The sequence below is a fragment of the Saccopteryx leptura genome, chromosome 4, assembly GCF_036850995.1.
Source record: "Saccopteryx leptura isolate mSacLep1 chromosome 4, mSacLep1_pri_phased_curated, whole genome shotgun sequence".
NCBI classification, from domain to species: domain Eukaryota; kingdom Metazoa; phylum Chordata; class Mammalia; order Chiroptera; family Emballonuridae; genus Saccopteryx; species Saccopteryx leptura.
This window is the reverse complement of record NC_089506.1, coordinates 201,313,770-201,336,967: the sequence shown is the minus strand read 5'-3', so window position 1 is coordinate 201,336,967 and position 23,198 is coordinate 201,313,770. Positions and strand designations below refer to the sequence as shown.

At 46.6% G+C, this 23,198-nt stretch overlaps 1 protein-coding gene across 3 annotated transcripts in view; it reads right to left on the bottom strand.

Annotated features, from left to right (window-relative positions):
• The window catches only part of MYH11 (myosin heavy chain 11), a 134,028-nt gene that overhangs the window by 99,932 nt on the left and 10,898 nt on the right, over positions 1-23,198 (bottom strand). For all 3 annotated transcript variants that reach the window (XM_066382551.1, XM_066382553.1, XM_066382554.1), the window contains exons 2-3: positions 15,107-15,468; positions 4,342-4,498 (exon numbers count right to left, since the gene is read on the bottom strand). In XM_066382551.1, coding sequence (XP_066238648.1) covers positions 4,342-4,498; positions 15,107-15,451 — 502 coding nt within the window. In that variant the 5' untranslated portion in view covers positions 15,452-15,468. The remainder of the gene's footprint in view (positions 1-4,341; positions 4,499-15,106; positions 15,469-23,198) is intronic.

The following is a 23,198-nucleotide window of genomic DNA, read 5'->3' as shown; positions in this document are numbered from 1 at the left end:
ATATATATTTTTTTTTTTTTTTTTTTTTTTTTTTTTTACAGAGACAGAGAGAAAATCAGAGAGAGGGATAAATAGGGACAGACAGTCAGGAATAAAGAGAGATGAGAAGCATCAATTCTTTGTTGTGGCACTTTAGTTGTTCATTGATTGCTTTCTCATATGTGCCTTGACCGCGGGCCTTCAGCAGACCGAGTAACCCCTTGCTCGAGCTAGCGACCTTGGGTCCAAGCTGGTGAGCTTTTACTCAAGCCAGATGAACCCGCGCTCAAGCTGGCAACCTCGGGGTCTCGAACCTGGGTCCTTCCGCATCCCAGTCTGACGCTCTATCCACTGCGCCACCGCCTGGTCAGGCTACATATATATTTTTAAGAGCACTGTGGAACTACTTACCAGTCCCCTGCCCTTCTCCTTTGCTAATGTAATTTTATCTCATTCTGGGTTTCAGGTAAAATATACTTAGTGGGAGCTCCCTAAGCTCCAGGAAAAGCCCAAATCAATCTTGAACAACCCAGTCTCCTTTGTAAATGATTGGTTTAGAGGTTGGCATCTGATCAAGTTTTAGCTAATAAGATACAAGAGAGGGTGGGCTGCTGAGGAGTTTCTGGAAAAGGTTTTCCTCCCTGATAAATAAGAGACATAGGAAAAGAACTTAACCCTCCCCTTCCTTTCTGCTTTTTGATATAATGACACAAGGATGTGATGTCTGGAGCTATGGCTGCCATCTTGTGACCATGAGGAAGAAGCCAAGAAAATTCCAAAGAGTTTATTTTGAGCTGCTGGGTTAACAAACCCTGAAATCATCAACCTTCAGACTTCTTGTTATATGGAGATAATAAATTCCTATCATTTAAGCCACTTTAACTGGTTGCCATATTTCTTGAAACCAAAAGCACCCTAAATGACATACTGTAACTCTGTGATGGTTCAGCTTTCCAAAGAGCTGTGTGAACCCCCATTTATACTTTTACATAAAAGTTAGACCATAAAGGGTTTCTTTTTTTAAACGAAGACATATACCTAACACTTTACAACCTGAGACTGGATCTCCACAACCCTCCTTGCAAGTTTCCATCAGCTGGCCTTTGAAGGTTATGGCAGCCTTGTGTCTGGATCAACTCAGGTCATACCTATAGGGCTTGGGTAACTCTGGCAGTAACTAGGACACTTCTACCTAAGCCCCTCTACCTTGTAGGGTGTCTCCTAGGCACACCGGGATCCCTCTCCTCGGGAGTTTCCAGAACTGGGTTCCTCTCAATTCCCAACTCAGAACTCAGGGGCCCAGGGGTTGCAAAGTCATAGGGGCTGGGAAGTTAACAAAAATGAGCTTGCCAGGCCAGGTGAGCACTTAGAAACTGTAGAACTCAGACATCCTCCAAAGGGGCAGCTGACATCTGGGAACACAGGCCCAGTGTTGACAAATATTCTAATATTTTAAAAACAACTTAGAAATCTGGATTTTTAGGTACAATCTCTCAATTTTTTAAAGTTGGTGACTAGCCTGACCAGGCAGTGGTGCAGTGGATAGAGCATCGGACTGGGATGCGGAAGGACCCAGGTTCGAGACCCCGGGGTTGCCAGCTTGAGCACGGGCTCATCTGGCTTGAGCAAAAAAAGCTCACTAGCATGGACCCAAGGTCACTGGCTCAAGCGGAGTGTTACTCAGTCTGCTGAAGGCCTGCAGTCATGGCACATATGAGAAAGCAATCAATGAACAACTACAGTGTCGCAATGAAAAACTGATGATTGATACTTCTCATCTCTCTCCATTCCTGTCTGTCTGTCCCTATCTATCCCTCTATCTGACTCTCTCTCTCTGTCCCTGTAAAAAAAATAATAAAATTAAAATAAAAAAATAAAGTTGGTGACTAATTCAAGTATCCTTAAAACTCCATGTGGATACCTGGCCTGTGGCAGCAGTTAGAGCATCAACTTGAAATGCTGAGGTCACCAGTTTGAAACCCTGGCTTGCCCAGTCAAGGCACATAGGACAAGCAAGCAATGAACAGCTAAAGTTGATATTTCTTGCTCCCCACCCCTCCTCTCTGTAAAATCAATAAATAAGATCTTAAAAACAAAAACAAAAACCTCCATGTGGACCAAACCAAACTTATCTGAGGGTTGGAGCTAACAATTATATGTAGCTTTAAAATTGCCATAGACCTTTTCTGTCACCCTTGCCCAAGTGCAAGGACAGGAGAGTTCTTATATCTCAAGTCCAGAACCAAATATAGAAAAGAAAATCCTGTCATTCCACTCCAAAGATCAATGATACTGGATGGGTGCTGCTCTTTTTATTGTTCAACCAAACACTTAATGAGGAAAACAAAGGCTCAACACTGCAGATTTGCTGAGAAGAGACCAAAGAAGTTGAACAGAAAAAGCTCACAATTCAGAGGTGCCTTTTTCTTACCTTATTGCATTGGCTAGGATTTCTATATTAGTACAATATTGAATAGGGGTGGTAAGAGTGAACATCTTTACCTTGTTACTCAAGGTAAGAAAGAAAGAATTAACTCTCACTATTAAGTATGATGTTAGATGTAGGTTTTTTGTAGAAGCCTTTTATCACATTGATGAATTTTCTTTGTATTGCTAGTTTTCTGACAGTTTTGATCATAAATGGATATTAAATTTTGTCAAATGCTTTCTCTACATAAATTGATATGATCATGCATTTTTTTCTTCTTTACACTGTTATATTGGTTGAGCATTCCTGGTATAAGCCCCACTTGGTCCAGGGGTGCCAGACACTATCAGAGACTCAGTTGCCTCTGTTATAAACTGCAGGTAGTAACACCAACCCTACCTCACAGAATTGTGCTGAAGATGAAATAAGAGTGAATGTGTAGTGTTTGTGTGGAAGGGGACATGTTCCTGGACCCAAAGCTCTATTCAAACAGAGGCTACAAAGAAGCCCTATAATAGCCAACTTCTACTTTTCAAGCTTTTGCCTCATTAGGCACTGCATGAAGCACAAGACATGCCCTAATTCCATCAATCCTAAAGTGTGGTGAGGTCATTTTAGGTGCCACTCAGATTAATAATTTTTATTTTAATAGTTATGTATTTTTTTCAATGTCCTTTAGAAAAATGTATATATCTCTGGCATGTCCAACATCTGGTTCTGTGCATGATGATAATAATCGCTTATACTTAATGAGTTTGTGCATGATGATGATAATAATCGCTTATACTTAAGGAGTTTGTACCAAGTACCAGGCATTGTTCTAAGCACCTTATACACAATAGTTCATTTACTCTTTCCATCAGCCCTCGCAGGTAGGTCACGGTTAATATAATCCTCTTTCATAAATAAGGAAACAGAGGTACAGAGAGAGGAAGTACCTTGCTCAAGGTCACACAGCTAGTAAGTAGCGGAGCTTGGATTTGAACGCAGGCAGACCTGTTCTAGAATTCATGCCCTTAACTAATACTGCTACGGCTGGTTTTGCTTAGTCTGAAATAGGTTCCAGGGGAGGACGCTTATAAGAAAAATATAATATATGGATATAATTTATATGAAGTTTAAGAACAGGCAAAATGGATGGTGACAAAAGTCAGATTAGCAGTTACTCTAGGGGTCTGAGGAGGTATTACTGGGTAGTGGCATGACGAAACTTTCTGGAAATATTTTACATTTTGGTTTGGGTGATAATTATACAACTGTAGACATATAAAAATTGACTTTAGGCTGGAGGCTTTAAATTTGCATACTTGACGCACTCTGCTGTATATGTTTTACCTCAATAAAGTTTAACAATAATAATAATACATAAACATGGAGGGAACATGCAAAAGTCTTTAGTTTGGAAAAGCCTGCCTTACAGTCTTCACGATGAGCTGCAAGATGGATACTATCACTTCCTTCTACCAGACGAGGAAACAGACTGGAGAGGAGAAGACCTCTTCCCACAACCCCACAGAAGTGAGTGACAGCTGGGTGCAAACTTAGAGCTGGTTGGCTCAGCCCCAGGGCTGGGACCACTCTCTTCCCTTCCAAGGTGAGAGCAGTATACCATTTCCAGGCAGCTGGCCTGGCCAGGGCCCCGGGGCTTGTGGAGGAGAGGGCGCATGCCCGTATTTGCCCAAGCTCTCCGGTCCCCCTCACCCTCCCGGCCGCAAATGCAGATGTTCAGCTTGCTTTTTCCCTTTTTCAGTCACAGCCCTCCTATTGCCCAGTGCTGCCTGCCAAGCTCCACATTCTTGGCGAGAACTGTAGGCAGGCAGGACAGGAGGGGCCTGGGCAGAGCAGCAGTCTCTGGAGGTGGCCTTAGCCCCTCAGTGGGCTCCCCCAAGGAGCAGCCTTGGCCGGGCCTCCCCTGCAGCCCCAGGCCGGCTCACCTTGCAGCATGCTCCGGTAGGCTGTGTCGGCGATGGCGTAGATGTGGGGTGGCATCTCGTGCCTCTTCTTGCCCTTGTACATTTCAACGATCTTCTCTGAGTAGATGGGCAGTTGCTTGTAGGGGTTGATCACCACGCAGAAGAGGCCAGAGTACGTCTGCCAAACAGAGAGCCCAAGCTTACTTTGGGAACATGGCAGGGAGGAGAGCCTGCACACCCAGCCCGCGGGATCCAGGCAAGATAATGCCCCTCACAGCCTGCATTTACTGAGCACCACTGTGTGCCTTTCTTGCTCCACCCTCACAGTAGCACCATCACATAAAGGCGCTCATTCGTTTTAGAAATGGGGAAACTGAGCTCAGGGTCCCAGTGGCATCACTGATATGCTGGGTGTGGGGGAGGAGAAGCAAGGGGCAGGACCGGATCTCTAGGCCCCCTGTGTTACATTTAAACAGTTCTGGGTTTGGATCCCAGCTCCACCCTTACCCACTGTTACTTCACTTCCCTGAGTATCATGGAATTAAATAACATTTAAATACTAGCTGCTGAGCACTTACTATGTCCTGGCCACTGAGCTAAGTACTTCACCGGCATCTTATTTAATCCACACATCTGCCCTGTGACAATTATACCATGATTTCCCTGCTGCCCATCTGACAGGTGAGGAAGTGGGCTTGGTGAGGTTGTCACCAGGTCACACAGCTGGTGGGAATTGCAGAACTAGTAACCACGACTGTTTACTCCAAAGCTCATACTCTTGACCATTAACTAAGTCCCCTCTCCTCTGTCAGATGGGGATAAACATGCCGTCCTTTAAAAGAATATTACTCGGCCCTGGCCGGTTGGCTCAGCGGTAGAGCGTTGGCCTGGCATGCGGGGGACCCGGGTTCAATTCCCGGCCAGGGCACATAGGAGAAGCGCCCATTTGCTTCTCCAGCCCCCCCCCCCACTCCTTCCTCTCTGTCTCTCTCTTCCCCTCCCGCAGCCGAGGCTCCATTAGAGCAAAGATGGGCCGGGCGCTGGGGATGGCTCCTTGGCCTCTGCCCCAGGCGCTAGAGTGGCTCTGGTCGCTGCAGAGCGACGCCCGGAGGGGCGTGCCGGGTGGATCCCGGTCGGGCGCATGCGGGAGTCTGTCTGACTGTCTCTCCCCGTTTCCAGCTTCGGAAAAATACAAAAAAAAAAAAAAAAAAAAAAAAAAAAAGAATGTTACTGACACCTGCTCCAACATGGATGAACCTTGAAAACATTCTGCAGGATGAAAGCAGGGAGACACGAGAGGTCACCTATCTTATGCTTCCATTTGTACGAAATGTCCAGAATGGGCAGGAGACAGAAGACAGGGCTCTGCAGAGAGAAGGCAATGGGGACTGACTGCTAACGGGCACCAGATTTCCTTCTGGAGTTACAAAAATGTTCTGGAACTAGACGGTGGTGGTGGTTGCACAACACTGTGTGCTAAATGCCACTGAGGTCTATCCTTTAAACTGGTTAAAACGGTGAGTTTTATGTTTTGTGGATTTTACCACATAACAGAAGTTATATGGAGCATCTGAAAAGTTTATAGGAGCATCTGAAAATATCAGAACCAGGAAAGGGGTGGGAAGGCTCTCTGCAAACCACCCTCACTGTGTACCCGTGAGGCACCACTGTCGTTACTATCGTTCCCTGCTTTACGTCAGATTTTCACATGGGTTGAGGTCACAGCTCAGGAGACAAGCTCCAATCTGTCTCACAAGAACTGCTTTCTCTAAATGATAGTGTTAGTTCTGCCCAAGGCTCTGATGGTCACAAACATGTCTGCCCTCCAACTCCCCAAGAAGTGACTAAAAGAAGAGTAGATAGTCCATTTCTGGGTTACACTCAGACCAAACACAAGACCAAAAACTTGACCAAAAACACCAAGAAAGTGTTTTTGGAGGCATCGGCCCAGCACAGCCCACTCCCAGGTGTGAGCATGGTCCATCAGGCTGTCCGACCTATGCCCATCTTACAGAAGCAATCAAACATTCATTCATTCATTTGTTTATTCATTCATTCATTCAATGTGTATGTCCTAGATACTGTGCAAGGTGCTGAGGTAACAGTAGAAGACAAAAAATACAATGTCCTGCCCTCAAAGGGCTTTTAGTCACAGCTACAGACTAATTGGACAGTGACAGTGTCCTTCTAGGGCTCCATCTGCTAAGGACAACCCTGTGTGACAGGTCAGGGAGGGGGTGGCAGATGGCATTCTTCTAAAGGTACCGGATTGGTGGTAAAGGAGGGAGTAATCTCCCAGGTTCTCACCATTCTCCTAAATAGGGCAGGGATGAGGTCAACATAAAGTCTGTTTATTATCAGCTGTTTATTGAGCACTTACTGCATACGGGTCTATACTAGATGCTAGATTTAAGTAAATAAGCATTAGCCACTGCCCTCAAAGAGCCCAAGATCAGAAGGAGGATGAGGACATTTAAAAATAACATCATTAGGGCCCTGGCTGGTTGGCTCAGTGGTAGAGCATCGGCCTGGTGTGCAGGAGTCCCAGGTTCGATTCCCAGCCAGGGCACACAAGAGAAGCGCACATCTGCTTCTCCACCCCTCCCCCTCTCCTTCCTCTCTGTCTCTCTCTTCCCCTCCCGCAGCCAAGGCTCCATTGGAGCAAAGTTGGCCCGGGCGCTGAGGATGGCTCTATGGCCTCTGCCTCAGGCGCTAGAATGGCTCTGGTTGCAACAGAGCAACGCCCCAGATGGGCGGAGCATCGCCCCCTGGTGGGCATGCTGGATGGATCCCAGTCGGGCGCATGCGGGAGTCTGTCTGACTGCCTCCCCGTTCCCAACTTCAGAAAAATACAAAAGAAAAAAAATAACATCATTGGCCCTGGCTAGATAGCTCAGTTGGTGAGAACATCATCCTGAAGCACAGAGGTTGCCGGTTCAGGTCCCGGTCAGGCACATACAGGAATAGATTGATGTTCCTGTCTTTCCCTCTCTCTCCCTTCCCCTAAAATCAAATAAAATAAACATTAAAAATATAGAACACTATTAGAGCAATAACAAAGCCAAGAGAACTAGGGGAGCAAAAAAGAGAGGGCCCTAACTCATGCTGGGGGTGCTCCCTGCACTTAACAGACAAGAAGGTGTTCAGCTCAGGGGGCAGCAGAGGTACAGAGGCATCAGGACAAAGACGGAGAAGTTAAAAAATGGGACGAGAGCACATGCGGTGTGTTTGGTGCAAGCAGTTTGGTGTTGCCAGTGCCTGAAGTAGGAGAAAAGTGATGTTGAGGGGCTGGGGCTCCTGCAGAGGGGGGGGAGGAGGGCACAGGACCCACACCGGGTCAGGTTGGATGAGTCTGCTGTCTGTCTGGAGCCCCTCCCACCCATCCTGCAAACACCAGCCACAGGAAGCCCCCTCTTCTTACTGTGCAGTCCCCCCACAGGCCTCGGCACACGGTAGGTGCTCACTAAATGCTTGCTAAGTGAATGCTGAGAGGTAAGTAAATCACAAGCCTTCCCGGAGCAGGGGCTGCCTACACTTCTGACCTGGGGCCTGGCATCGGGCCAACACATAGCAGGTGCTCAGTCCACGTTTGTTGAGCAAGCGGCAGAGTTGTTTCAGGCAAGGACAGTGTGTCCTGGTTCCCAGCATGGGGTCTCCCACTGAGCAAGTGCCCATAAAGGATCTATCGTTTGACTAAAGGTCAACCAAGTCTCCTCCAGGTCTCATTCCACCTCTGCTCCAACCAGGGCCACACCCACTGCCCTTTTTAGAATGTGGGTGTCACTTACAGTCAAAACCACACCACCCCAAGTCTTTGACCTGGAGACAGTAAAGGGCAGTGGTTAAAAGCACAGAACTGAATACTGAGGACTTGGTTTGAACCCTTATTCTGCTCCAGCTAGCTTGTGACCCTGGGCAAGTCTCGTAATCTCTCTGAGCCTCAGTTATCCTCATCTGTAAAATGGGGGGGGGGTACAGTAGCAGCTCCTTCATAAGTTTGTTATAATTGATGAAGATGGCACTCATGAAACATTTAACACAGTGCCTGGTATAGAGTAGATGATCAATAAATGTTCGCTGACTACATACACAATTCTGACTTTGTTTCATGATGACATAAACCTAGCTACCTTAGAGCATTCCCATGTACTGTCCTCTCTACTTGAAACATTTCCCTTTCTCATCTTCCCAGAGCTATTTCTATCTCCTTTTTCAAGATGCAACCTAATTATCACCTCCTGGACTGTGAGCTATATACCATCCCTCATCAGCACCCAGCACAGGGCCGGGCACATGGCAGACACTCAATAAATGTCTGCCAAGCGCAAGGAATGAAAAAGGAAGGAATGCCTGGCCCTTCCAGCCCCATCACCAGCTTCTGAAGGAGGGCTGTTACTTCCCTCCTATTTGCTGGGACACCCCCTGGAGCTATGCACACAGCAAGCACTTAATCTGTGCTTCCAATCAGATCGGAATCTCTGTTTAGCAAGCCTTTCCAGGGTAAAGGATTCGAGAGGAAGGAGCAGGCAGGCAACAGCACGTCGCTTGCAGGGGTGGCTGGGCTTTTCGGAGCCTGGAGGTGCCATCTCCCTTGTTTCGCTGTGGTTAACTGTGCCCACCCAGCCCACCTGCAGTTGGCTGTGTGTCTGCCGCCCCCGTCCCCACAAGCTCCTCTCCAGCTGGTCAAGTTTAGAGGTTTCAACATCCCGCCCCCCTTGTCCCAGCCTGCAGCTCAGGGCCCAGTGCCCAGTGCCACCAGCAGGTCCCAGCTGCAGGCCCAGGGTTTCCCTCTGTGACCGTATTAGGAAAGGACTACAGTTTTTCCCCCGACACTTTATATGGTCAGCGTTGGAGCCCTGAGCAGGGGCCGCTCCCACAGCTGCGGCAGAAATGAGGGACCGCGGTGGAAGGTGGGAGGAACTCGGGCTTTCAGTCACACAGCCCTGGGCGAGACTTCAGCATGGTCCTCCTGACCTGTGTGACTTGCATTAAGCGGCCAAACCCCTGAGCCAACAACTCTCCTCCAACTCTAAAACGATGGTAACTACACCTCCTTTGGTGCCACGTCATACCTTTCTTAATCTAGGGACAGACACGGTCCACCAAGAACATACTTTTGCTGCAGCCTTGACTTTAACAGCAAAAAGGACAAGAAACAGTCTGAATGTTCATCAGTCATGGCACGCTGCTGCCATTAGAAAGAATACATATACATGCACATACATGTTTATATATTCCAACATGCATCGATTTGCCTGTATATAAAATGTAGCAGGGCCCTGGCCAATTGGCTCAGTGGTAGAGCATCAGCCTGGCGTGCAGGAGTCCCGGGTTTGATTCCTGGCCAGGGCACACAGGAGAAGCGTCCATCTACTTCTCCAACCTTCCCCCTCTCCTTCCTCTCTCTCTCTCTTTTCCCCTCCCACAGCCAGGGCTCCATTGGAGCAGAGTTTGGCAGGGCGCTGAGGATGGCTCTGTGGCCTCTGCCTCAGGCGCTAGAATGGCTCTGGTTGCAACAGAGCGACGTCCCAGATGGGCAGAGCATCGCCCCCTGGTGGGCATACCGGGTAGATCCTGGTCGGGCACATGCGGGAGTCTGTCTGACTGCCTCACCGTTTCTAACTTCAGAAAAATACAAAATAAATAAATAAATAAATAAAATGTAGCTGGAAAACTACACGTGAAACTGGTGATATGATTTCTCTAGGGAAGGGAACTGAAAGGTGAAGAATGGGGATGAGAAGGAAAGTTCTAAACACCTTTACACGCTATTGTAGTAGTTGCAGGTAGTGCCTACTGCAAAAACCCTTTAAGTCTGACTAGCTTGCGATGAACACAGAAAGAGCCACAAGGCATGATTAGGTGAAAAAAAGTTGTAAGACATAACTGAAATTATTTGGGGGGTATATTAGTTATGTGTGTACATATGCATACTTGATCCTTTATTTATATGTACCTCCAGGGAAGAGCGTTGGGGTTCTTCAAAGAGGGGGGACCCTAGCTTTTTATGATGCATGCTTTTTCTTTTTCTTTTTTTTTTTTTGCAAGAGAGACAGGAAAAGCAGCATCAATTTGTAGTTGCATCACTTTAGTTGTTCATTGATTGCTTCTCATACATGCCTTGACTGGGGGCCTCCAGCTGAGCCAATGACCCCTTGCTCAAGCCAGCGACCATGGGACCATGTCTATGATATCACACTCAACCCAGATGAGCCCATCCTCAAGCCATTGACCTCTGGGTTTCAAATCTGGGTCCTCAGCGTTCCAGGTCAAAGCTCTATCTGCTGCGCCGCCGCCTGGTCAGGCATATGCTTCTTACTTTTAAATATCCTCTTATGGTTTTTGCATGGATAGTCTTGTGTTGCTGGGGAGGTGTGTTTTGAAGCAATAACAGCTTGAAAAATCTAGACAACTGGTTCACAAGGCTCAACAAAGGGCACCCTCCAGGACCCCCTGGCACCTAGGAAGCCTCTGCTCCCAGCTTGCTCCCAGTGCCCTGGGCATCCAGCCCACCCAGAGATAACTAAGATCACTGGAGCTCATTCACCTTGTTCAACTGCAACTTTGTGCCCATTGATTAGTAACTCCCCGCTTCCTCCTCTGCCAGCCCCCGGAGACCACCATCCCACTCTCAGATTCTCTGACATCGCCTATTTTGGATTCCACACCTAAGTGGGATCATGTACTATGTGTCCTTCCATGACTGGCTTATGTCACTCAGCATCACGTCCTCCAGGTTATTCCATATTGTCACATATGACAGAATTTCCTTTTTTAAAGCTCAGTTAACATGCCATTGTAAGGATATGCCACCTTTTCTTAATCCACTATCGTTTTAGAAGCCATGTTATGTATTTGCATCTAGTGTGCCTTATCTCCCTCCCCTTAATAAAAAAAAGCCATCCCAGGACCAGAATTGGGTCCTGTGACTCCTCAGTGCCCCCACAGACAGGCAGCAGGAGAGGGAAGAACGCACACACTTGACAATGGGGCAGCCCAGAGTCCGATCCAGGTCCTTCCCCGGCAAGTCTCGTCACCTCTGCCTCAGTCACTGCATGTGCAGACTGGGACATAAGCCTTGCTCTCACCAGGGGAGGAATGGATGAAACGGGCTGGGGAGGACTTGGAACAGTACCGGCACAGGCAAGGTCCACCTTCACTGAGCTCTCACCAGCTGAAACCTTTGTCCCATCCCCCAGCCAGTACCAGAGACAGAACAGATGGTTCACAGTCATGAAAAACCCCAGGCATCGAGAACCTAGCCAGTGACCCATCCAGAAGAATAGGGTACTAGACCAGAAATCAGAACTACATTCACGCCCCACATGTGCCATGAACAATCTGTGGCAGCTCAGGCAAGTCACTGGATATGGTTGAGCTCAGACCTGCATCTGTAAGATGCAGACCCCCTCTGGGGGTCCTGCCTCCTATAGACTCTTCCAGATCCAAGAAGACAAGACGATGCCAGGACCTTCTCAGAGGCACATCATCTGAAGTGAGCCTTGCAGAACAGAGGGGGATGTTTTCTTCATCACCAAGGGCAGAGCTGGGCATGCCAGCTGCCTGAGCGTCACCCCGCCACCACCGGTTAAGCTTCTGCTATCACGAGCTGCACAGTAACTCGCTCCGTCCCCCTTTCCTTCTTCCTCTCTTCCACCATCCACAACGGTTCCTACTTAAGGGACTAAATAGACCAGAAAGGATCAAGACAGGAGAAGGCGCGTGGTCACAAGGCTGAAACCGTATCATCTAATCTGTCTGGAGAAGCATGGCAGGAATTTGAAGCTTTGATTCAGTTCTTAATCTGCTGTCAGAAGATATTCTGGGTCTTGGGACCTTCTTAAACCCCTCATTCTCTCTCTCTATTTTTTTCCCCTGATTTCTATTTTGGGCTCAAACACTGTGCAAAGGTCAGCAGGTGAGTTTCATGCACAGGCCTGTCCTTGACTTCCCCGACTTTCCTGGATAGAGATGACACATCTTAGATGAGGGACCTGGTCCTGAAGGAGCCTGATTTCGCCTTCAGCTTCCCACAGACTCGTGCCCTTCGAATCGCTGGTCCTATACTGACAGCGTCAGGGTAATAATATTTCCGTACAAGGAATGCCTTGAACAAAAGGGACCTCCCCTGCTTAGTTAGGGAACTAAAGACGGCTGTTAGCACTCAGGCTCAGCCTCCTCTCCTGTAAATGGGACAAGCGTACTAATTCAGTGGGGGCTGATTAAATGAGATAAAGTGTGCAAGGTACGGAACCTGGATTAGAGGAGGAATTTTTTTTTTTTTTTTTTTTGTATTTTTCTGAAGCTGGAAACGGGGAGAGACAGTCAGACAGACTCCCGCATGCGCCCGACCGGGATCCACCCGGCACGCCCACCAGGGGGCGACGCTCTGCCCACCAGGGGGCGATGCTCTGCCCCTCCGGGGCGTCGCTCTGTTGCAACCAGAGCCACTCTAGCACCTGGGGCAGAGGTCAAGAGCCATCCCCAGCACCCGGGCCATCTTTGTTCCAATGGAGCCTCGCTGCGGGAGGGGAAGAGAGAGACAGAGAGGAAGGAGAGGGGGAGGGGTGGAGAAGCAGATGGGCGCTTCTCCTGTGTGCCCTGGCCGGGAATCGAACCCGGGACTTCTGCATGCCAGGCCGACACTCTACCACTGAGCCAACCAGCCAGGGTAGAGGAAGAATTTGTATGAGTTGCTCCCCTGTTCCCCCTTCTTTTCAAGAGCCACTAAAACCCCTTTGAACTATCCATTAGAAGAACAAATCATCAGTGATGGTACATCCATGGGATAGATTACATAGTCCTTAAGAGGGTATGAATGTAGTTCTGATTTCAGCATAGTACTGGGGCAGGGGAATTAATGATTGAGGATGTGGGCATGCTCAGTATAGGAAAAAAGAGCAGGTCACTAACCCATGTGCAGAGGCTTTTAAATACAGAGACATAAACCACTGTCACAAAGAAAGACACCAACCACACACCAACATCTTAACAGCCCTTATCTCCTGGGGGAGGAGCATAGTGATTTGCATCTGCTAGGCTTTTCTAAGTGTTCTGAGTCTTCTGTAGTGAATGTGTCTTATCTTCCTAATTAGGAAAGAAATCTGCAGAACATTTTTAGAGATGACAAAGGGCTTTTTGTAATTCTCACATGGCAAAATGTGAAGGGCAAGACCAGAGGGCACAATGATGGAAGAGCCTGTTCCCACAACTTTACAAAGCAGCTAAGAACATCTGACTGCTAACGACAAAAATGACCATAACCTGGCCCTGGCCGGTTGGCTCAGTGGTAGAGCATCGGCCTGGCGTTCAGAAGTCCCGGGTTCGATTCCCGGCCAGGGCACACAGGAGAAGCGCCCATCTGCTTCTCTACCCCTCCCCCTCTCCTTCCTCTCTGTCTCTCTCTTCCCCTCCTGCAGCGAGGCTCCATTGGAGCAAAGATGACCCGGGCGCTGGGGATGGCTCCTTGGCCTCTGCCCCAGGCGCTAGAGTGGCTCTGGTCGCAACAGAGCGATGCCCCGGAGGGGCAGAGCATCGCCCCCTGGTGGGCAGAGCGTCGCCCCTGGTGGGCGAGCCGGGTGGATCCCGGTCGGGCGCATGCGGGAGTTCTGACTGTCTCTCCCCGTTTCCAGCTTCAGAAAAATACAAAAAAAAAAAAAAAATGACCATAACCACCGCAAAACCAATAACAATAATAGTAATAATAATAACAACAACAACTGGCATTTTGAGCACCTACAAGGTGCCAGGAGGCATGCCAAGTACTTCCTTTTTACCGTGATCGCTCTGTGAGGCTGATACTATTCTCGTATTCATTTTGCAGAGAAGGAAGTGAAATTTCATAGAATTAGGTAACTTGTCTAAGGGATTAGCATACCCTCTCAGAGTCAAGACAGACAAAGGCTGGGCTGGGGGACCCTCTGCCCACCAGGTTGGCATCACAGGGCCACCGTGTCTGTCCCTCTATGCCCTGGTGAGCTGCCAAGCCCACAAGGAATCTGTGCCCTCTGAGTCACTCAACCCCAGCATCTAGTCCAACAGAACTTCCTGCGATGATGGAAATAGTTTACACCTGTGCTATCCAATGCAGCAGCCACTAGCCATGGGTGGCTGTTGGGCACTTGACATGTGGCCAGTACAACTAAAGAAATGAATTATTTTAAGTATTTATTTTTAATTAATTTACATTTCAATTTAGTTAGCCACATGTGGTCGGTGGCTACCATATTAAACAGTGCAGTTCTAGTCCCCTCTGATCTGCACGGTTGACCTGAGAAATCCAGGCATTCCCAATCTAGGCATTCCCATTTGTGATAAGAAAGGCACCCATAGAACCCAGCCAGGTCCTCGTGTCTCCCTCCCAGCTGGCTGCCAAGATGGACCAGCCTTCCCAAAGAGGTTATGAGATCTTTATTTCCAAGATGGAGAAAGAGCAGCCCCTCCTTCATTGAAGCCTGTTGAGTGTCTACCACATGCCTTGGCAGTCTGCATGTGTGATCACATGGAATCTTTGCACCACCTTCACATCAGAAGGGTGACTATTTCATTCTACAGAAAGAAAAACTGAGGCTCCAAGTGGTGAAATAACCCGTTCAGTGTCGCAGAACAAGGAAGGGCAGGACTGAGATTTGAACCCAGGTCTGAATAATTCTATCTCACCATTCGGCCACCCTCAATGAGACCGTTGGCTTCCCAACCTGCACCCTGAACACATCTCAAAACCTCTCCCTTCCCTTCGGGGTACAGAGGGCCGGGAAGAAGGGGCCAGCTGCCCCAAGAGACTCACGTATATGAGTCCTGAGAAGTAGCGCTCCCTCAGGTTGTGTAGCACGGATGCTTCGTTGAGGCACGTCAGCTCTGCCATGTCCTCCACCTTGGAGAACTTGGGCGGGTTCATCTTCTGGATGTCATCTTTGCCAACTGTCACTTTCTTGCCATTCTCCACCAGCTCCACGATGACCTCATCCCCCTTCTCCTCCTTGATGCTGGCCGCTTCGAAGCCCTGCTTCTCCGAAGGGATCCAGACCAGCTTCTTGGCAGCCCAGTCCGCCTGGGCCACTGGGCTGTTGATGAAGTTTTTGTCCACAAAGAGGAACTTCTCATCATCACTGAGCTGGCCCTTCTGTGCCATGGTGCCTGGTTGGTCCCCTGTGGAATAAAGCAACAGGGTCAGAATCAGCCAGAACTAAGCCCTAAAGACAGACATAGCCCTCTGGGATCATAGTCTGAGGAAACATCCCATCAAATACAAGGGTGTCCCCTGCAGTACTCCTGGTGTTGTCGAAGGTTGGAAACAACCAGGCCCTTCAGAAAAAGATCTGCATCGTTGCCTATTGTTCATCAGCATGGCACTGGATATGTAAACCACGGCATTTTCACACAGTGAAATACCATCCAAGGGTTAGGAAGCAAAAAGTATGTTGATGTGTGATGTAGGAAGATATCCAAGTTTTATTGCTTACTATAAAAATAAAATGGGAGCCCTGGCTGGTTGGCTCAGTGGTAGAGCGTCGGCCTGGCATGCAGGAGTCCCGGGTTCGATTCCCGGCCAGGGCACACAGGAGAAGCACCCATCTGCTTCTTCACTCCTCCCCTTCTCCTTCCTCTCTGTCTCTCTCTTCCCCTCCCGCAGCCAAGGCTCCATTGGAGCAAAGTTGGCCCGGGCACTGAGGATGGCTCCATGGCCTCTGCCTCAGGTGCTAGAATGGCTCTGGTTGCAACAGAGAAACGCCCCAGATGGGCAGAGCATCACCCCTTGGTGGGCGTGCCGGGTGGATCCCGGTGGGGCTCATGTGGGAGTCTGTCTGACTGCCTCCCCGTTTCCAACTTCAGAAAAAAAAAAAATGAGGCCCTGGCCAGTTGGCTCACTGGTAGAGCATTGGCCTGGCATATGGATGTCCTAGGTTTGATTCCTGGTCAGGGTACATAGAAGAAGCAATTATTTGATTCTCCATTCCTCCCATCCCCTTTCCCTTCTCTCTTTCTCTCTCTTCTCCTCCTGTAGCCATGGCTCAGTTGGAGCAAATTGGCCCCAGGTGCTGAGGATGGCTCCATGGCCTCACCTCAGGCACTAAAAATAGCTCAGTTGCCAAGCAATGGAGCAACAGCCCCAGATGGGCAAGCATTGCCTGGTAGGGAGCTTGCTGGGTGGATCCCGGTCAGGGTGCATGCGAGAGTCTATCTCTCTGCCTCTCTCTCAGCTTCTCACTTAAGAAAAATTTTTTAAAAATAAAAATAAAATAAAATGGGCTTTAGCTGGATAGCTCAGTTGGTTAGAGCATCATCATAAAGCTCAAAGGTTGATAGTTCAATCCCTGGTCAGAGCACATACAGGAACAGATCAATGTTCCTGTTTCTCTCTCTCCCTCTTCTTTTCTCTCCCCCTTCCTCTCTTGCTAAAATCAATAAGTAAACATTTTTAAATGAATGAATGAATGAATGAATGAATGAATGAATGAACAAATAAATAAATAAAATGCAAGGAGTCCTCAACTGGGTAACACAGTGTTACTGCACAATCCAGCAAGTCCATTCCTAGCTGTAACCCAAGAGGAATGAAAACATGCGTTCACATTACGACTTGCATGAGAATGTTAATAGAAGCATTATTTATAAATAGCCCAAAAGTATAAAGTCAAAATTGTTCATCAGCTGATGAATGGATGAATAAAATGTGGTCTATCCAGACAATGGAATATTACTCAGCCATAAAAAGTAATATGGCCATAAAAGTGATATGGACTGCAACATAGGTGAACCTTGAAAATGTATACTAAGTGAAAGAACCCAGTTACAAAGGGCCACATATTGTATAATTCCAGTTACATGAAATATCAAGAATAAGCAAATCCACAGAAAGTAGATTGGTGGTTACCAGGGGCTGGGAGAGAATAAGAGGGTGACAACTTTCTGGGCTAATGAAAATGTTCTGAAATATTGTAGCAATGGATGCACCACTCTGGGAATGTGCTAGAAGCCAATGAACTACATAATTTAAGTGGATAAATTGTATGGTATGTAAATTTTTTTTTTTTTGTACTTTTATATTTTTCTGAAGTTGGAAACGGGGAGGCAATCAGACAGACTCCCGCATGCGCCCAACCAGGATCCACCCGGCACGCCCACCAGAGGGCAATGCTCTGCCCATCTGGGGCATTGCTCTGTTGCAACCAGAGCCATTCTAGTGCCTGAGGCAGAGGCCATGGAGCCATCCTCAGCGCCCGGGCCAACTTTGCTCCAATGGAGCCCTGGCTGCGGGAGGGGAAGAAAGAGACAGAGAGGAAGGAGAGGGGGTGGGGCGGAGAAGCAAATGGGCGCCTCTCCTGTGTGCCCTGGCCGGGAATCGAACCCGGGACTCCTGCACACCAGGCCAATGCTCTACCACTGAGCCAACTGGCCAGGGCCTGGTATGTAAATTTTTAAAAATGAAATAAAAGGGGAGATTATAAAACAGTAGGTATAACATCCCATTTATATTTAAAAATATTTCGATTCCATATAGGCAAAATAACGAGAAATATGCATTCATCAAGTACACTTATGAGGGGATTTTTATTTTCTATTATATTTTTTTCAATTTAATTATGGTAAAATATACATAAAATTTACTCTCTTAACCATTTCCAAGTATACACTTCAGTGGTATTAAGTACATTCATATTACTGCATAACCATCACCACCATCCATCTTTAGAACTCTCCAAATGCAACACAGAAATTCTGTACCCATTAAGTAATAACTCCCCTCTCTCCCCTCCTCCCAGGCCCTGACAAACACTGCTCTACTTTGTCTCAAGAAATTCAATTACTCTAGGTGCCACATATAGGTGAAGTCATGCAGTGTCTTTTTGTGACTAACATATTTCAATTAGGATCATGTCCTTAAGGTTCATCCAAGTTGTTGTCTGTGTCAGAATGCCCGCCCCTTTTTAAGGAGGAATAATACTCCACTGTATGGAGCTACCACACTTGTTTTCTTTCCATCTGGTAGTATCCATTCATCATTCATGGACGCATGGGTTATGTCAACATTTTAGCTATTGAGAATAATACTACCCTGAACATAGGTGTACCTTCTATTATGTATTTTTGTCATATTTATGGTTTTATAACTTTAATTAAGTTTATGATCAAGACACATAGGAAAAAGATGTTCAATCTCACTAGTAAATGAAGGAACCCAAGTTAAAGCAATGAGACATTGATTTTTTAACCTATCAGCTTGGCTGAGGTGAAAACCATTGATAATATCCAGTGTTGTCAAGAGTTTAGGGGCCGGGCCTCTGCACACATCACCCTTACGATAGAATCTATGGAATCTATTAAAATCTATGCCTAACCTTTGACCTGCAATTGCATTTCTAGAAAGTTAGCCTAAGGAAACAGGTAAGTGATAACCGATGTACAAGAATGTAAACTGTAGTGCTTTCTGGAACAGCCAAACCTGCAAGCAATCCAAATGGCCTTGTTAAATTGTAGAGCATCCAGTCAACAGACTGCTGTAATTCCACTGAAAATTCAAGGTGCGGACTTTTATTTATGCCACACAAAGATTGTTTTCTCTTTTTAAACATAGACATATTATTAAAGTGTCATTTACTGGTCATAAATTCACATTGTAAATGTGCAATGCAATGCTTTTTAGTGAATTTACAGAAAGTGCGTCCATTATTACGATACATTCTGGAACATTCTCATGACCGCCGAAAGGGTTCCCTCGAGCCAATCTGAAGTCAGTCATTCCCTGTTCCCACATCCAACACCTAGCAACCACTAGTTGATCTGTCTCCATAGATTCACCTTTTCTGGGCATTCCATATCATTAAAATCATACAATAGGTGACTGTTGGCCATACAAATATACTTGGGATCTATTTCCAAGTTGAAAACACATATAAATGGAATACTCAGCAATAAAAAGAAACAAGCTGCACCATGAAATAGATGGATCTCAAAAGCAGTATGCTCAGTGAAAGAAGCCAGACCCAGAAGACTGTATGCTCTGTTACTCCGCTGATAAGGAAGTCTAGAAAAGGCAAAGCTATGGTGACGGAAAGCAGATCGGCAGCTGCTGGGGACAGGGAAGGAAACTGACTGCCAAGACTCACAAAGGAGCTTTCACGGTGATGAAAATGTTCTAAATCCTGATTATGATGGTGATTTACATGACTGTACACATTTGTCATAACTCATTGGGCTCTACACTTAAAATGTTAATTTTTTAAAAGTTGATCAGTTTTACTGTATATAGACTAATAAATCCAATTAAAATATTTATAATAGACTCATAATTTTCTATGTACAGGGGGTCCTCGGGTTATGACAGAGTTTCATTCCAACAGTGACACAACCTGAATTTTGGTGTAAGTCGAAACACACCCTAGCCTAGTCGAAACACACCCTAGCCTAAGTCACTTACTTATCCTAACACAGTTGTAAAATCATAATCTGGAACATAAAAACACAACTAAGCCACAGAAAAAGGAAAAGGGTATAAATATACTGTACTGTAAAAACAAACAAAAAAAAATACAAAAAATGAGTAAGCCAAAACACTCATGTCTCAATTTTTTTAAGTTTTTATGGAAATGAGCATCGTAAACTCAAAATGTTATAACCTGAGGACCCCCTGTATATATGTACATTTACAGACACATTGTATTGTGTGTGACAGAGACAGAGAGAGGGACAGATAGGGACAGACAGGCAGGAAGGGAGAGATGAGAAGAATCAACTCTTCATTGTAGCTACTTAGTCTCCTTAGTTGTTCACTGATTGCTTTCTCATATGTGCCTTGACCCGGGGGGCTACAGCAGAGCGAGTGACCCCTTGCTCAAGCTAGCGACCACAGGCTTCAAGCCAGCGACCATGGGGTCATGTCTATGATCCCACACTCAAGCCAGTGACCCCACGCTCAAAACTGGTGAGCCTACACTCAAGCCAGTGACCTTGGGGCTTCGAACCTGGGTCCTCCACATCCCAGTCTGATGCTCTATCCCCTGCACCACCTCCTGGTCAGGCTTGGTAAATTTTTGAAAGTCTAGAAAATTACATACTAAAATATCATACTCCAGTTTTATCTGGTGGTCTAATATAGGACAGTTTGAAAACCAGTAAGAAAAATACTCAAGTTGAAAGATGAATATGTTTAAACTCATGAGTTCATAATGATTAAAACATTATCTATAGGCAGGGGATGATTAGAACATTATCTAAGATGCTGGGGAACAAATCCATCACTTTGAAAACTGGTTAAGAAGTGAGGGGGTGTCGAAACATTGAATTGGTTCTGTCTTCCTTATACAAATTATTCCTCAAGGTCACTAAATAATTGACAAGGAGAAATCTGGTTTTTTTTTTAAGTTGTTAAATGTCTTCTCAACATGGGGAGCCCATCTGTGACAGTTTCCCCATTCCATTTTTTAGATGTGTCCACGAAGTGGTTACTAAGGCAACAGGCTCTTTATAGGCCTGTCAGTGGCCCAGTCCAGACCCTCTGGCCATACCTGCAAGGAGCTGCCCTGCCCTGGTGACACTTGCTCTCACCCAGCTCCTCCGATCTGCCCCACCTTCCCTCTCCCACCCACTGCTGCTGTGCTCCAAAGAACTCAGGTGCAGGCAGAGTTAGGATATACAGCCACCAGGAGGTACTGTGTGGTTGCTGTCCCTACTTTAGCAGAGGATAAATCATAGTTTCTCTGAATTCACTGAGATAGTCCTCACACTTGGGCCCCAGATCCCACAGAGAAGGAGTAAGCCCCATGTTCCATGAGTGGACTTTGGAGCTGAGGAGCCATCCCTGAAATGCGGACTTTGCAAGGCAAAGTCAGAGGGGCAGATGCACCAGTACCTACTTTTTCTCTTTCAGAAATGAAAATGACAATAATCAAAACGAGCAACTGATTTGCACAGAGGGATGGTTATTTCTCTTCAGAGATCAGATCTAGTAGCTCATTTTAAAAAAAGATGGAGAGCCTGACCAGGTGGTGGCACAGTGGATAGAGCGTCAGACTGGGATGCAGAGGACCCAGGTTCGAGATCCCGAGGTCGCCAGCTTGAGCGCGGGCTCATCTGTTTTGAGCAAAGCTCACCAGCTTGGACCCAAGGTCGCTGGCTCCAGCAAGGGGTTACTTGGTCTGCTGAAGGCCCACAGTCAAGGTGCATATGAGAAAGCAATCAATGAACAACTAAGGTGTCACAACAAAAAATTGATGATTGATGCTTCTCATCTCTCTCCGTTCCTGTCTGTCTGTCCCTATCTATCCCTCTCTCTGACTCTGTCTCTGTCTCTGTAAAAAATAAAATAAATAAATAAATAAATAAATAAAAGATGGAGAAATGAATAAATCATTCCCTAAATCTGAATAATCACTTCCATTATTTGAAAATGGGAAATAAAGAATAGTAAAGGACATACACTGTCCTGGGTTTAACAATCACATATTCTGCATTTCTTTTGTTAAACAATGTCACCCCAGTAAATTCAATTAAAAATTTGTTTTTTACTTTTTCTTGGGACTTAATAGGCCCAACAGCTTCCTCTGCTTCCTCTACTTTCACTGTAATTAAACCGCACTCCCTTCTACTTGGAAGAATTCCAGTTAATAAATGTAGACAAAACAATAAAACCATGTTGCAATTTTGTAAACCCTAATAAAATAATGGACCTTGGCAATGACTACCATTAAGCCAGTGGTCAACTTCCTCACGTATTAGGGCCACGTGGCAGGTTGTGACATTACAGAGGGCTGGGCCCACCCACAAAGCTTCTGAGTCAGTAGGTCTGGGATGAGCCCAAGGATTTGCATTCATCTAACAAGATCTCAGGTGAGGCTAAGGATCCTGGTCTGCAGTCCACACCCTTGGACCCACTGAGAAAAACAGATGAAGAACTTTATAATGGATGAACCAGGCTGGCACTACCGGAACCTACTAATTAATCTCAATATATCACATGCAAAAAAAGTTGATCAACCAGACCAGGCAGTGGTGCAGAGGCTAGAACATCGATCTGGGATGCTAAGGGCCCAGGTTCAAAACCCCAAGGCCCCCTGCTTGAGCGCGGGCTCATCTGGCTCGAGCACCAGCTCACCAGCTTGAGTGCAGGGTTGCCAGCTTGAGTATGGGATCATAGACATGACCTCATGGTCACTGGTTTTGAAGCCCAAGGTCACTGGCTCCGGCTACAGCCTTATGGTCAAGGAACAATATGATGAAAGCAATCAATGAACAACTAAGGTGCCACAACAACAAGTTGATGCTTCTCATCTCTCTCCCTTCCTGTCTGTCTACCCCCCCCACCCCCACTCTCTCACTAAAAAAATAAGAAAGAATTGACCAGATATTATGTGTCTCCAAATGGGAGGTCATAGGAAGTGTAAGCACTACCACCAATGATTACAAAAAGGAGGTGGGGCCCAAAAGCTGACAAAGCCTCTGATCTAACACCTGCGTACAGAAAATGCAGGACACCGGGTACATGCTCAACAATATCATGGGCATGCTACAAAGTTCAAAAGCGCAGGACAAATGACTTGGTTTCGGTTTCTTTAAGAGATAAAATACCAAAAAAATCAGGGGGGACATAGAAGAGAAATGAGAGGAGAGCAGCAATGAAATAAACTGGCTCAGGTGAGATAATAATTGAAGTTGAGTGACAGGTATGCAGGAGGGGGTTGTCAAACCATTCTCTCTACTTCTAAATTTGTTTGAAGTTTTTCATAATGAAAAAGCCAAATGAATATAATAAAAGATAAACACAGGTAAAGGCAGGAAAAGAACTCCCCCTCACCCCAACACCCACATACACACAGGGCAAATCACAAATTAAGGTACAGACTACATTTTTAGAAGCCACCGCTTAAATGGAAAGCTTTGAG